The 16011-nt window shown below is 50.3% G+C and overlaps 1 protein-coding gene across 1 annotated transcript in view; it reads left to right on the forward strand.

Moving 5' to 3' along the window:
- Positions 1-16011, forward strand: part of FASN1 (Fatty acid synthase 1) — a 53945-nt gene that overhangs the window by 29519 nt on the left and 8415 nt on the right. Inside the window, exons 3-18 of the mRNA XM_075702126.1 lie at positions 369-695; positions 1243-1443; positions 1997-2119; positions 2480-2713; positions 3725-4026; positions 4662-5048; positions 5744-5933; positions 6586-6815; positions 7676-7879; positions 8526-8780; positions 9715-9931; positions 10560-10814; positions 11420-11593; positions 12006-13595; positions 14266-14595; positions 15183-15302. Of these exons, the coding sequence (XP_075558241.1) occupies positions 369-695; positions 1243-1443; positions 1997-2119; positions 2480-2713; positions 3725-4026; positions 4662-5048; positions 5744-5933; positions 6586-6815; positions 7676-7879; positions 8526-8780; positions 9715-9931; positions 10560-10814; positions 11420-11593; positions 12006-13595; positions 14266-14595; positions 15183-15302 (5139 nt within the window). The remainder of the gene's footprint in view (positions 1-368; positions 696-1242; positions 1444-1996; positions 2120-2479; positions 2714-3724; positions 4027-4661; positions 5049-5743; positions 5934-6585; positions 6816-7675; positions 7880-8525; positions 8781-9714; positions 9932-10559; positions 10815-11419; positions 11594-12005; positions 13596-14265; positions 14596-15182; positions 15303-16011) is intronic.

Raw genomic sequence — 16011 nt, forward strand, 5'->3', positions numbered from 1 at the left:
CACGTAGCGCGCTGAGAATCCACGTAGCGCGCTGAGCATCCACGTAGCGCACTGAGCATCCACGTAGCGCACTGAGCATCCACGTAGCGCACTGAGCATCCACGTAGCGTACTGAGCATCCACGTAGCGTACTGTGCATCAACGTAGCGTACTGTGCATCAACGTAGCGTACTGTGCATCCACGTAGCGTACTGTGCATCCACGTAGCGTACTGTGCATCCACGTAGCGTACTGTGCATCCACGTAGCGTACTGTGCATCCACGTAGCGCCCTGTACATCCACGTAGCATACTGTGCATCCACGTAGCGATACCTCAAAAAAAAAACAAAGAAAAAAAACCCAGCTCGCTCTCCTCCCGATCTCGCAGGTCTTCTGGGCCTCCCCGAGCGATCGGGCAAGATCCGCGACCTGTCGCAGTTCGACGCGCAGTTCTTCGGCGTGCACCCGAAGCAGGCGCATGTGATGGACCCGCAGCTGCGGCTCTTCCTGGAGACCTCGTACGAGGCGATCGTCGACGCCGGCTACGACCCGGCGACGCTGCGCGGGCGCAACGTGGGCGTCTTCATCGGCTCCTCCGAGTCGGAGACGGACGAAGCGTTCAACGTGGACACGGACAAGATCGACGGGTACGCGCTGGTCGGGTGCTGCCGGGCCATGTTCTCCAACCGCATCTCCTACTCGCTCGACTTGCACGGTGAGCACGCCGATCCTGGTTCGATCGCGTCGTCTTGTTCGAAGCTTCTTGCGCGTCATATGACTAACCACGTGAAGCGGGGGGAGGGGGGGGGGTGACAGCGGGAGCCCAGCTCGGCCGCGACATCTCGCAGTCGGGGATGGTTCGCTAATGAGCGCTATACGTGAACTAGTGGAAATTCGCGAGTATTAGCTATGCTAATTTGGTGAGAATGAGAACTCAGCTAGTGGTAACTATACGATTTCAATATGAATGAAGACCTGGACTAGTTACCTAAGACTAGTTAATTGCATTTCAGCTAGTTGGTCTGTCATATCGAGATCCCAAATAGAGCTTAAAAGACAGAGACATAAAACGTTCTTGTGTCAGTCTTTTTCTTTATACTATAATAGTGAATCTCCTAGCTGTTGTCCATATGTATTTTCAGTTTTGTAGTATGAATAGTCTCATGCTCAATCCAGTTGAGCGGTGCCTAACACAATTTCAATGCCGAGCAGGTTTTAGATTGGGCTTCCTTTAAGCGCCGTTCTCGCCGCATTCCCGACAGGCCCGAGCTTCACAGTCGACACGGCGTGCTCGTCGACGATGACGGCCCTGAACCAGGCCATGCTGGCGCTTCGTTCCGGACAGTGTGAGGCGGCCATTGTGGGTGGCAGCACGCTCACGCTCAAGCCCACCACGTCCCTCAACTTCTTTCGCCTGGGCATGCTCTCCCCAGATGGCAAATGCAAGGCATTTGACTCGGACGGTGAGTGTTTTTTTATTGCAGATATGTGGTAATGATCATAGATATGAACTGTTACAGAAGGTCTGCAGTTGTAAGATTATCACCAGATAAAACCAGTTGTCAGCAGTGCAGCATAATATTGATGCTTGTCAAAGTGATGCAACTGCTTAAATGCTATGGATTTATTATTGAAACCATAGGAAATTAGTCTTAGTGTATAAGTAATGCTCCAGTCACGCTATGAGTTCAAAGCAAAATAAATACGTGTTTTCTTTGCAATGTCTTGGTCTCACAGAAAAAGCAAAGTTCTTGGGAACAGCATTTCCAAAAATGTGTAGGTGAGCAGTATGTAATAGTGTTCAGGCAACTGCTGAAATTGATTGGCTCTGGTCAATGGTTGAAGAATTCTTGTACACAGTGTAGCAGGTAAATCCACCAGCAAGCAGTGATCAGCACTCCATATGTGTAGACTTAGAAAGCGTCATGCGGTCAAAGATGACAGCACTGTCACACTTTTTCCATTCTGTGGTGATGGACAGATGTTCCAAGACTAAGTTGCTGTGCCAACATGCAGGAAAGGGATACGTCCGAAGCGAAACCGTTGGAGTCTTCTTCCTTCAACGGGCTTCTGAAGCCCGCCGCATCTACGCCAAGCTGATCCACGTCAAGGCCAATGCAGACGGCTACAAGACAGAAGGTATGCATCAGAGGAAGTTGGGTCTCATCTTTTCACACAGAGCTTGAGATCATGAAGCATGTATCCGTTTGAAGTGCATGTGACGTTGGAAAGTTTTAGCCTGTCCATGAACATATTTAAGGTTTACAGAATACAGAAGTACCCAAGATGTTGACGGGAGCAGTGTCGCTGGTAAAGCCATCTTGTGACACCTCGTTCAACCGTGACACTTTGGTGCCATTTCACACGTCTGTGTCGCGAAACTCCGGTGTTCCGTTAACTGTAACACGTTTGTGGACATGCTAAAACTCCGCAGCGTCTCACACTGCATTCACGCTGAAAACAGAGACTACCACCACCTTTGCTTGCTCTGCGTTCCAGGAATCACGTTCCCATCTGGCAAGGTTCAGGAACAGCTTCTGCGTGAGGTCTACACTGAAGCCAAAGTTGATCCACACAAAGTGGGCTATGTCGAGGCCCACGGCACAGGCACCAAGGTTGGCGACCCGCAGGAGTTGGGTGCCATCAGCAACGTCTTCTGCGGGCCCGGCCGCGAGAAGCCGCTCAAGATCGGCTCCGTCAAGAGCAACATGGGGCACTCTGAGGGCGCATCTGGTGAGTAGAAGCCGAATGCACACCACAGATTGATAATTGTGGGGACCAAGCGTCTCTGCTTTCCCCGTGTAGGCCTGACCCTAGCATTTAGTTGTTCAGACTTGCGTTGATGGCCCGACATGGTCAGCGCAATAACTCTCCTGTTTGTTTTGCAGAGATTGGCAAGATTGGATTACTTGCCAAACTAGCTGTGATGAGAAAGCGTTCATCTGCCCGATTCCTAAATTATGGCTGGCTGCTAAAGTCATGGCTGTAGTATCCAACAGATAAGGGGAAGAGCGAGATTTTCATGAAGTGTTATGTCGCCGAAACTACTCCTTGAAAGGAATCCTTTAGAAATATTCTTCTTTTTCGCCATGTTGTTTTCACACAAACGTCTGCAGGGTGTGACACGTATGCATACATAACTCTTATATCGGTAGTTGGGAAGTTTGCCTGAAGTCACTTTCATTAACATCGCTTAGTGACACATCCAAGCAGTGTTAATGCTCAAATTTCTGGATATGAGCACATTCTAGTGTGAAGCTTAAAAAACACGTCTCCTGGTTTCTTTATAGTTCACTTGAATTTACTGTATGTTTTATTTTTGCTGTATAAGCACATTTTAGAGTGAGCCGTCCCTGCATAGTCCGTCTTTGTTGACGTTGTTGAGTGCCTTGTCGAGCAGCAAGAAATCGGTCTAGTTTATGTTCTTTCATCTTGCTGTGCACCGAGTACTACAGCTGAACCTTGTTTAATGAAGTCGAATCCGACAGATACTTTTCGTATATCCGGTATTCGTTATAAGCATATGATTGTCGCCTGCTGCCAGACATTTGATCTGCTGCGTCGTTGTATCCGATAATTCCGTTATTTCTGTGGACTGCACTGACAACCGCAGAAGTACACACCAGACAAAGGCGCTCCGTTGACCTTGTCTGGCGTGTCTTGTGGTTGTCTGTAGTGCTTAGCGCATTGCAAGGTTAAACCCGTCTGAAGCCTGACTGGCATTTCACCTGTTCTTGCCACCAGGCGTCTGCTCAATGGCCAAGGTCATCCTAGCCATGGAGACGGGCACCATCGCGGGCAACCTGCATTTCAAAGAGGCCAACCCCAACATCCCATCTCTGCACGACGGTACTATCGAGGTGGTGGACAAGCCGTCCCCGTTCCCCGGCGGCCTGGTGGGCGTCAATTCGTTCGGCTTTGGCGGCGCCAACGTGCACACCATTCTGGAGTCGAACCCGGCGCCGCACGTGGACAGCCTGCCGCACGAGAAGCCAGAGCTGCCCAGGTTGGTCCTCATGGCCGGGAGGAACAAGGACTCGCTGGCGGTGAGCTACGCCTTAGATGTTTTTTTTGCCCCGTACTTGCGCTCTGTGGAAATGTTTCAGCTAGTCTGTTATCTTGCAAGATAGGTATTTGTGCATGCAAACGTTCTTGTAGAAAACGCATGTTCTCAGTGGTTCATAAATCTTTCGCAAGGTTTCCTGCCTAGCTGCTTTCGTGGTTGACACCGTAGCCAATGAGAAATTGCAATGGGCTGAACAGAAATCTGCTACAATGGACGCAGCAGTGCTATTCAGAAATACTTTTGCAGTGTTGCGGTGGCTTAGTAATTTACATGTCATTTGTGGCAAACACATTTGTCGCAGTAATGAGTGTGTGTAGGACAATCACAGTAAGCATTGCATTGTCATTGTGACCTGTGCACTAGATAGAATGAACCTTAGCATAAAAAACATGAACATAGTGAATGTATTTTAGTATCACACACGACTTCGCTATGAAAACGTTCTACCGACATCTTGATAAACATCGTAGTGCCATTGTGATAGCCATTGTCTACTAGCTGTTATGTACTATTGTAACATTCTTCTGGGTGCACAGTAAGTTTCATTAGCACCGTTAGGATGCTGTACTTGCAGTTTTTCGTATGCCTTAATTATTCATCCCCCCCTTTGCGCAGAGCACTCTGGACCGAGTCGAAGCTGAGGGTCCATACCCAGACTCGGCGTATGCCCTCCTGAACAAGGTTGGCCAGCCCAGCGTGAACCAGTTCCCATACCGAGGTTTCGCTGTGCTCCCCGTTGATGGCTCGGGCAAGGACGCCATCAAGGTGTCCGAACAGGCTCCGTTCGAGAAGCGACCCCTGTGGTTTGTCTTCACTGGCATGGGCTGCCAGTGGAATGGCATGGCCCGCCAGATGATGCAGTTCGACGTGTTCGCCAAGTCCATTCGCAAGTCTCACGAGCTGCTCAAACAGTTTGGCATTGACCTCATCGACCTGGTGACCAGTGACAATGCTGACAACCAGACCATGGTGTCGCCATTTGTCTCCATCGCAGCCATTCAGGTGTGCCTCGCCCCTTGTGGAGACTTGAGCGCTATGTCGTGTCTATTTGTAGTCGTAACGCAGCGTGGCGCGATTATGTTGTGTTCCGTTGCTCTGGTGAAACTTGCAATCCAGTGGCGCAAGGCCTCTGTAAAGGGCCCTTCAGATGTACGCTACTGTTCATTTGGGTGGCCATTCAGATGCAGGAAACGATTATAAAAAAGTTGCACACATGCTTTTAGCAAACGCCATAGACATGTATATTGCTGCTTGTGCTGGCTACGCCTTTTGTGTTAATACAGTAATTCACGTCCTATTTCTACTTGAGAGTCTCAGCATTGGCTCTTAGTCGTGCAGTATCCGATTTGAAAGGTGCATTCGCAAGTAGCCGCTTGTGTTTCAAACATTTGACCATGTGCGTCTGTGGAATTTTCCATTTGTCTCCATATTCCTTTGCGGCGGCAGTGAAATTACGTTATGTTTAAATTGTGTATAAACACACTTCATTAACATTGGGGTCCTAAACGCGTAGTGTCCGTGGACAAGAAGTTACACAAGTTAAATACTTCATTATATTGAGATTTCGTTACATTGGAGTTTGTTGTATTGAGGTTTAACTGTACTCTTAATTTGCATATAACTCAGGTTCCTGCTACTTGCTACAAGTCCTCCATTTAGCTACATTGCTTGTTTGTGCGGCCCTCTGTCATTTGTAGGTGGCGCTTGTTGACATGCTTCGCGCCGTTGGTGTGCATCCGGATGGCATCGTGGGTCACTCGGTGGGAGAAATCGGGTGCGCCTACGCTGACGGAGGCTTCACCGCAGAGCAGACCGTACTGTGTGCTTACTGGCGAGGCCGCTGTGTCGAGCTGGGAAACCTGCCCAAGGGGGCCATGGCTGCTATCGGTAAGTGTTCTAAATGTTGCTGAAACCTTTCATTAGTATGTGCTGTCCTTATGCTTGCTGCACTCTGACTGCGATAATGTGGTGATGTGGATGTGTATGCTATAGCACAAGGTAGCCAATATGCTGCCACGTAGCTCTTCTGTGGCCATACTAAACGAGAACAGATTGTTGAAAGCTTGTAGGCATTGTTGAAGCTTTCTACCAATATGGAAATTTTTGTGAATTATACTGAAATGCAATTTCAACTCCATACTGAAAAGTAATGATACGGCTTATTAACAAGGATAGTTAAAAATAATGTTGGTCGCAAGCTTAGATGGTACGGTTTGTAAAGATGGATATGGCCTGGTACAAGCATGGTTGGTTACAAGCAGACGCGGTATAGTTTATGAGGACCAGTGGTGGTGGTATGCAGATGGTCATGAGCATAGATGATGCGGTTTAGAATGATGGCTTGGAATTGTGATGGTCAGGAGCTTCAGCATATATACTGCTGTGAGTTGGCAGAAGCTGTGTCCAGTTTCTTCTTTGTTCATCCTTGTATGCAACATGCTACGCTTAGTGCTTTCGCAGTAGATACGAGTCTTGTAGATGTGCGTGTCCTCGGGGATCTTCATCTAACTGCATCGTGCGTGCTTGTCTCCTTTGTCAGGCCTGACGTGGGAGGAAGCAAAGAAGCGCTGCCCCGACGGCGTCATCCCCGCGTGCCACAACGCCGAGGACTCGGTGACCGTGTCCGGACCGGCCGAGGCCGTGGCCAAGATGGTTGCCGAGCTCAAGGCCGAGAACGTGTTCGCCCGCGAGGTGAACAGTCTGGAGGTGGCCTTCCACAGCCCCCACATGCAAAGCATCGGACCCGCACTCCGGCAGGCCCTCGAAAAGGTACGTTGTAGGCGTGGCCCCAGTTGAGCCACTTTTGTGTTACCCTGTTTACAAGCGATTAGCCGCCGAGATTAGATCACACGTGCTTCGGGTTCTGTGTGCGAGGCGCAATGAACGTAGCCAAAGGCACTGGCTTCGGGACCGGCCCAGTGCTCTGTCTGAAGGAGAGAGTATCGGTGATAAGATACTTCGAATCTTTAAAATGGTTATTGATGACTGTGCAGGCCTGGGTAGGTTATGCAGATAACTGCAGTGTTTTGCAAATAAAAGCAGGACATTGCATGTCACTAGAGTGGGAACAATGCAATCTGGGACTCTGCAAGTCCTAGCACATGCAGTGTTCCGGAAGCTTCCCTTGTGCTAAGCTGTAGGCATTCTTGGTAAAGACAACGCATAAACGTGTCTATCTGTTTGTCATATAATGGTCCTTTAGACTGCCTTTTCTTTTCTGCTTTCTTTTGTCACTTTTTCTGACACCTCTCTCCCGGTGCACTTCAGCCAACCAAAGATGCCACACAACCAAACTCCCGTCTTTCATTGTCTTTATTTCTTAGCTCTTTCACAGAGTTCCTGCACTCGCTGGGGTAGCATAGAGGCTATTGCGTAGCGTAGCTGAGGTGGAGGTCTCAAATTCAGTCCCGTCTGAATTGGCTGCATTTCGGTGTGGGTGGAATGCAAAAGAAAACTCTCGTTTACTACGACTCAGGTGCATGTCAAACGAAACTTACGTGGTCAGAATCAATCTAGTGTTGCATTAACATTGGACTTTTGGGGTGGTGGTACTGGAACGTAAGACCCAGCCCCAGAAATTAAATATGTTTGATACAGTTCCTGCCCGTTGTTCATTTCGCTTCGTTCAGGTGGTGCCCCAGTCTAAGCCCCGCACCGAGCGCTGGGTGAGCTCTTCGGTTCCCGAGAGCCGCTGGGACGAGCCGATTGCCAAGCGCTGCTCGGCCGAGTACCACGTCAACAACCTGCTCTCGCCCGTGCTCTTCCGCGAGGCCCTCCAGCACGTGCCCGGCGACGCCATCTTGGTTGAGATTGCGCCGCACTGTCTTCTGCAGGTGAGCAGAGACCACTTTTGTTGGAAAGCGGGTGGGGGAGCTCACTTTGGGATTCGTACTCCCTCAGCTCGCTCCTGGTAGGACCTAGTACCTGTCGTCTGATTTCGTACAACCAATCGCCCGTCATATATGCTCGTTTTCTCATTGTGTACGTTATTTATTTCCTCTGTGACAGAGGCATAATTGTATCTGTATGGTTGCAAAACTTCTGTTATTTCATTTTTTCCTCGCCAATTCACTTGGTCAATTACAGGCCTTAAAGCTTGGCCTACGTGCCTCCCCTCACCTTTAAAATTTACCGGAAGGGGGGGGGGGCAGCGCCCTCTTACCTGCAAGACTTGGCCATTTCTAGAGTGTAAGATGAAGCTACTAGCACTAATACAGTGGTCGCTACTAGTACAGCGGTTACTAACACATCCTCACCGTTCCTGGTGGCCAGTGTCAGACGTGGCGGCAGTCAGTGTGGCTGCCCATGCAGCTTCTTTAAAGCGAGCTCTGTTACGTGCTTGCGACAAGCGTTGGCTGTAACGAAGGCACTTTCATGTCCGACAGGACTTGGTTTGTACCTGTGTCGTACCATATACTACCGCAAAGCCGTGATCGTAGGACCACGCGCTACAAAGCCCTCCGTTTTCGCCACCCGCAGGCCGTTCTCCGGCGCGCTGTGGGCAATGCCACCTGCCTGGGCCTGATGAAGCGCAACGACGACAACACCAAATTCTTCCTCAACTCTCTGGGCAAGCTGCACACACTGGGCGTTCAGCTGGACCTCACCCCGCTCTACCCGCCCGTGCCGTTCCCGGTACCGCGCGGCACGCCTAGCATCGGCCATTTGGTCAGCTGGGACCACTCGCAGCAGTGGACCGTGGTCGGGTGGAACGACTTCTCCACTTCGGCGCAGGTGAGACGCGCGCGGTTGTTGTGCGGCGGAGGCGTCGTTGGAAACGGTGGGACCCCCAGAAAGGAGCACATTTGAAAGCACTGTCGAACAGTTTGCCGACTGTTCTTAGCGACGGCTTCCACGCGGGCTGCGTTGCAATGCCGTGCCGTCGGCTTTCACCGCCGCAGCTGCATGAACACCAAGCTGACCTCCAACGTAGAACAGCGAAAACACGAAATCGTATTAAGAGTATGGATCACCTGCTAAAAAGGCTGTGCAGGTGATTTGGCTATTCGAATTAGGTATACGCAAATCAACTTTTGTCTCGCAATCATTGATAACTACATTTCAGAGTGAGAATTGGAGACCCTGGCTGTTTGATTACCGTTTTATACTGAGCCCACCGCAGCATGCCAGCCTTAACCACTGCACCAAAATGGCTGTGGAGCTCCTCTTAACATCTCCGTTGTAATTGTGCAATATACATTTAACATTGATATGAGATATTACGAAGTAACTAAACTGTTCTTCACCTTTATCAGTGTGTAACCGATATATGCTTATAATGAACATTGGATATAATCAAGCTATTTCCGTGTCTGATGTGACTGCCTTATGATGAGGCTCGACTGTACTAGATGCTGGACTTTATAGAAGCTTGACTACGCTTCACAGAGCTGACCGAAAGTATTAGTAGAGTGATTCTTGTTTTGAAAAAGCGGTCTTTATCAAGAACAGGGGAGGTGTGATGCTTCTTTATTGTGAATACATCTGAACAGCACCATTCTGGGCAGTAGAAGATAAGGGAAAGCGAGATAAGGGAACTGGAGAGACAAAAGCAAAGGGAGATATGATCTTGCTGCATCATTGATGACCGAGACAGAACTCCAGATGATTAGTGACTCCGACACAAGCAGCGTGTACTCACCGGTTTGAACTGGTGTTTCCACCATAGGTTTCCGAGGAAGTCGTCGAGATCGACCTGGAGGCCAACGAAGGCGACGCTTTCCTGGCCGGCCACCAGTTGGACGGCCGCGTGCTGTTCCCCGCTACTGGCTACATGGTGCTGGCCTGGAAGTCATTGACCAAGCGATCCGGCAAGCCATTCCACCAGGTGCCCGTGGTGTTTGAGGACGTCACCCTGCATCGGGCCACCATCCTTCCCAAGAGTGGTGAGTAGCAAATCGCTGTGTTGCCCTAATAGTGCAGTCTGCGTCTTGTGCGTTTGAGCCTACGGGGGCTGAACGGAAGGGAAAGCGAGTGGACTGATCCGGGAACCTCTTCGAGGTTAAGGTTCTGGTTCTCACATGAAGCAAGGTTGTCTTAAACTATCACGTCCCTTTCTCTTCATGAAGTATGTAAATGTTACCCGAAATTTGACCAGCATATTTAATTGATTATGTATAAAAATAACAGTCAAGTAAATTTAATTTCCCTGCGCTTTTCTTGGCTATATTGTCGGTTGATATCTGATCTTGTGAGAAAAAAAATTTGGGGAAGCACGAGTTGTCCGCGCCACCTGGTTGCAGTTGCATAGTACCACTAGTGACATCTCTAGTTGCAGCTGCTCGACTAGGACACAAGCTTTCGCCATTTTGTGCACGTTAGGGCAGGAAGTCTGAATGCCAGGGGACTTGGAGAGTCATGTGGGGAAGACAAGTGTCGGGAAATGCGAGAGAGTTGGGCATCCTTGCACGCAGTGCAATATAAAAAATGAAAAGACAAAGAAATGTGTGGACAAGGCTTAGAAATGCGCACGAAATGCAGGGCCAGCCATTGAGAATGTTTTTGTTTCCGCAGGCTCCGTGAAGTTCCTGGTGAACATCATGCGCGCTTCCGGCGAGTTCGAGGTGTGCGAGGCCGGCATGGTGGCCGCGAGTGGCCACATCCGCATGGCCGAAGAAGGCGAGAAGCTTTTGGAAAAGGAGCCCCCCGGCACGCCTACCGAGACCGTGGCCTACGAGCTGGAGACCGAGGACATCTACAAGGAGCTCAGGCTCCGGGGCTATGAGTACTATGGAGGCTTCCAGGGCATCATCAAGGCCGACCTCAACAGTGAGTCCTTCGCCTGCAGTTCTGCTTCTCCTTGCCCCGTGCTGCATTGTAAACAGCAGGGTATGCATGTGTACGCCGTGGATGATGTAAACTTGCCTATGTAGCTTGGGGTTGGCTGGGGTACAACTGAAGAAGTTGGAAGTAGCATGCTGCCAGCTTAATGATCTTTTCCTTGGCACGTAATGGCATTGCGTTCGTTTTGCACACATTAACATGAAAGTTGTGCGAATTGAAATGGCATGTGTAATTCAGACATGACCTCAGATGTCAGTACACGGCTCGTCAAATGATGGGGAACATGTAGACCTCGCAAGCGTTTTCGTCTGCTAATTCCTCTGGTTAAGCAGTGGTTGCGATAACGTCTTGACATGTGTCCGGAAGTTCTGTACTGAAACAAAAATAATTTAGAGATTTACAGTGCTGACCTATATCAAAGCATTGAACGCAGCCAATGATCAGAAATGTGCTCTAGGTATGTTTCTCATATGACAACGCAAGCCACGTGCGGTAGTTCAGAACTTGAGTACGTGTGCTACTCTTCCGAGTGCTTGTGTACACGGGAGCTCCGCTTTTAAAGGGACGTTTCCTGATGACGACTTTTGCAGAGCCGTATGGCAAGCTCAAGTGGGAAGACAACTGGGTGACCTTCATCGACACCATGCTGCAGTTCAGCATCTTGGGCAACCCACAGCGAACCTTCAACCTGCCCGTCAGGATCCAGTCGTGTCGCGTTGACCCCGCAGTCCACGCTAAGGTCGTCGAGAAAGTCGGAGATGCAGGTGAGTAGCGTTGCACGTCCTATTTATTTCGTCGTATTACTCTGGCCTTAACGAAAGCGTGGATATAGCGCAAAAGCACTAGAATTCCATGGTGTTTCTCCTTGCTTATATCCTGAAGACAAAATTCTTGATGGTGGTTAGTTGGTTTATAGACTTATAGTGTTCGCATAGCAGATGCATTGTTTTCACTCGGCCTTTATTCGTGCACAAGCAAAGGTCGAGATCAGGCAAAGTAACAACAAAAAGCTTGAGCAAATATACATGTGCAGAACTTAGGATGAAATAGCACTTTTTTTTTTGCTTACGTAAGAAAACGTAATCCGGAGTGCTGGCTGAAATTTTGTTGCTCCCTGTACTCTCTAGGTCTGTGCCGTCAGACATAATTTTTTCTCTTTGCAATTTCTCTTTGCAGGCATTGACATTGTCTATGATCGCTACCTCAACACGTGCCGCGCTGGTGGCGTTGCCATGAGAGGCCTCAAGGCCAGCATCGCCCCCCGTCGGGCGGTGCAGCAGACACCCTTCCTTGAAGAATACCAGTTCGTGCCGTACGCAGATGACGATTCCGCTCGCAACGAGCGCGAGTCCTGCATCCGCGAGTACATTGAGGTGTGCTGCGGCATCGCGCGCCGCGTCCTCGAGTCGTGCGGCAAGAACAAGGCGCAAATCTCGGACGTCATGAATGGCTTCCGCGAGGCTCCTGAACAGGTGCTCAACCGCTACCTCGAGAACCCAGGCGAGAACCACGGCCTCCTCAAAGTCCTGGCTGCCATCCAGAAACAGGCCAACGGCTCTGCCGCGTCTTTGGTCGCCACCGTCCAGACGGCCCTGGCGGCCCACAAGGAGGACCTGGAACGGGACTTCCTCAATACGGTGCTCTTCGAAGAGGACCCGCTGCGGTATCTCTTGGACATCGTGGTTGAGAACACGAGCACCAAGAAGATCCGCGTTCTGGAGTTGGCAGGCGAAGGTGGCGTGGTGCTGGCACCGTGGGTGACCAATCTGCTCCGCCTGTCCAACATCTTGCTCAAGACGGACTACACTGTGGCCCACCCGGCTCCGGACACGATTGAGGCCGAGCAGCTCCCGGAAGGAACGAGAACGGTGGCGTGGGACCCTGCCTCGGCTTCCAAGAATGGCCTTCCGGAGGCTGACCTGATTGTCATGCGTGGCGTGGCCGGCACATCTGGCAAGAGCCTAGAGTCTCTGGCCGAGGAATTGTCCGCCCAGTGCAAGGAGCACGGCTTCGTCCTGCTCGCCCATCGCACGGCCCTCACTCCGGCCGAGATGTTCCTGTCGACTGTCGGCAAGGTCCCGCTCCGGGTCCATGCCAGCGCGACCGTGGAGGCGACGTTCCGCGCCCACGGATTTCACGTGGTTGGTCTCAAGTCCAACAACGTCTCTACACTGCTCCTGCTCAGGAAGACGTCGGCAGTGGCCATCGACGCAGCCAAGCAGGAGGTGATCCGGGTTAAGAACGCTGGATACGAATGGGTGGAGCCCCTCAAGACCAAGGCAGCCGAATACGAGAGCAGGCCCGCTGGCGAGAATGTCTGGCTGCTCGCCGAGGACGTGGCCATCAGCGGAGTCGTGGGACTGACCAACTGCCTCCGGCAGGAAACCGGCAGCCACGTCAGGTGCATATTCAATGCGAGCGTCAAGGGATCAAACAAGGTCGCCGACTTCAGCCCAAGCAACCCGGCGTACAAGGACATACTGGAGAAGGACCTGGTCATGAACGTATACCGTGATGGGCAGTGGGGTTCGTACAGGCACATGGTCACGCAGTCTGACGGAGCGCCAAAGACCACCACGCCATACGCCTTCCTCAACGTGCAGACCCGAGGCGACCTGTCGAGCCTGAAGTGGTACGAGTCGCCTCTGCGGTACGCCTCGCCGTCTAGCGGTATGGACGGCGTCCTGTGCAGCGTGTACTACGCTCCGCTGAACTTCCGAGACATCATGCTGGCCACCGGGAAGCTTCCGCCGGATGCCTTGCCTGGTATGTGTCATCTGTAAATCTTGTCCTAGCTGCAATTTCTGACAGGCTGTGCTTATAGTTTAGTGCCAAGAGGCATAATATTACATCACCCAGGTGCTGACTGTGTCAAGGAGGTGCATTGTGCTTTGTGTGCGCAAAAGCCTGCTGTAATTTCAGTGAGCAGGTGCCAGAATTTAGACAAGCCTGATGAACGGGGCTTTCTTTAAATGCCACTTCGTCCCTAAACCAGTTTTCGTTGGATGGTGACTAACTTTAGCCGGCGCCTCATCCGTGAATTGAAACGAATGTGAAAACAAGAAACAAGCAACCAGAAAACGATTGCTGTTTTGCTGTAGCCTGTGTCTGTAATGTCTTAATTCACATTGTACTGCAGTGAAGTTGTTTACCAATACAGGTTGGAGCCCTTCAACTTAGTCGAGGCCACAGGCACAATAAGCTTCAAGAAAACTCAATCATGTGATGGTGCCCGTGCACTGAAAAATGAATGTGTATGAGAACAGACTATGGCAGCCATTGCTTCAATGCTAGGACATGTCTGACACGTATTTGGTTATTTCGCTCGACAAGTCGTATTGGTTAGGAGAGTCGAGAATTCATTGACTTCTGGAAAGGTCGAGAGAAAGAAAAAAATAAGAAACTCACCCGTTGCATCATTTGCTCGTTCACACAGGCAATCTGGCCACATCCGACTGCGTCCTCGGCCTGGAGTTCTCCGGCCGCGACCCGAAAGGACGCCGCGTCATGGGATCCGTGGCGGCCCAGGGCATGGCCACAGCGGTGGCCGCCGACCCAGGTTTCCTTTGGGAGGTGCCCGAGTCGTGGAGCCTCGAAGAGGCCTCGACAGTTCCGGTCGCCTACTCGACCGCCTACTACGCCCTCCTGGTGAGGGGCAACCTGCGACCGGGAGAGTCCCTGCTTGTCCACTCCGGCAGCGGTGGCGTCGGACAGGCGGCCATCTCCATCGCCCTCACCATGGGTTGCACAGTCTTCACCACTGTCGGTAAGGTGTCGAGTGTGCCAAATCGGAGGTGCACGTTGCTTGATTCTGTGTGCTCCTTATTTAGAAAGTGTGCTATTTAGATGTGTAAAAGTATGAACAAGTAATGGTAGCTGAGTCTGTTGAGTCTTTCATGAGTCGGTTAAAAGCAGCGAAATGCTTTTGGATTTCGATATTGAAAAAGAAACTTAACGATGATACATTTTTGGCCACCTTTTGGTTCTGTTGATGGTTTTCTAGCTGTAAGTTTGACCTGAAGACACTGCGAAGTAAAATATGTGTATATTGTTCAATCAGATTGGCTAGCTTGTGATTAACATTTGAGTCTTCTCCAGATCACCTGCCTGTCGGCTGCACGCACTCTTCATTTGAGTAACGCAGTTTGCTGGGCGAGTTCATATTAGCGGGTTAACGAAACCTTCATTTGAGAGCTCTGTAATCCTCCGTGGTGTCATTGCCGACGTATCTATGTTGCCACCATTTCGTTGTTCGTGCCCTTGCTTAATGTAAAAGTCTGCAGACTGCGAAATTTAGCTGCGAGAATTCGTGACGCTGCTGTGTTAACACCGTCTCATCGTGCTGTTTCTCAGGTTCCAAGGAGAAGCGAGAGTTCCTCAAGCGCCGCTTCCCGCAGCTGGAGGACCGCAACTTCGCAAACTCGCGCGACCTCACGTTCGAAGAGCACATCCTTATGGAGACGAAGGGAAGAGGTGAGCACGTTGATTCACTGTGGGAGCGAAGCAACTACAGAAATGAATCAAATTGAGTTCATCACGCGTGCTGCCTAAATTTGCAATCTTTCTACGCTAAGTGCTGTTGTCATAAGTCATTTGAGTGCATATCATTCAGTGATGATGAGGCCTGATATCTACAGTTTGGGCTACAATTGTTTCCATTAGTGATCTGTGTTCTGAGCAAAAGCTATGCGAGGGTGATGAGTTGTAGAGACATGAGTTATGCAGAATACGTGGAAAATACTTTCTGGGCTGCTAAGCATGAGGTCGCGGGATCGAGACCCAGCCATGGCGGCCGCATTTCGTTGAGGGCTAAATGTGAAAACACCCGTGTACTTATATTTAGGTGCACGTTAAAGAACCCCAGGTGGTCCAAATTTTTGGAGTCCCCCACTACGGCGTGTCTCATAATCAGATTGAGGTTTTGGCACATAAAACCTCATAATTCAATTTTTAAAAATTATTTGCGGAGTTTAACTGTTGCGTTGTACAGAATGTGAGATTGATTTGGCCTAATCAAGCCTAGAAAGCTCGGAAGGGAATTGGTTGAAGTCAATTAGGGTTCCCGCTTGACTTGGGCCTCACCTGCTCTGAAAAAAAGAAAAAAAAATTCCTTGTTTAATCCTTTCTATCGTCACATGGCACGAATGACTAGCAAAACATGCCTACTCCAACAGGCGTTTTG

The sequence above is a fragment of the Dermacentor variabilis genome, chromosome 8, assembly GCF_050947875.1.
Source record: "Dermacentor variabilis isolate Ectoservices chromosome 8, ASM5094787v1, whole genome shotgun sequence".
In the NCBI taxonomy this organism is placed as follows: domain Eukaryota; kingdom Metazoa; phylum Arthropoda; class Arachnida; order Ixodida; family Ixodidae; genus Dermacentor; species Dermacentor variabilis.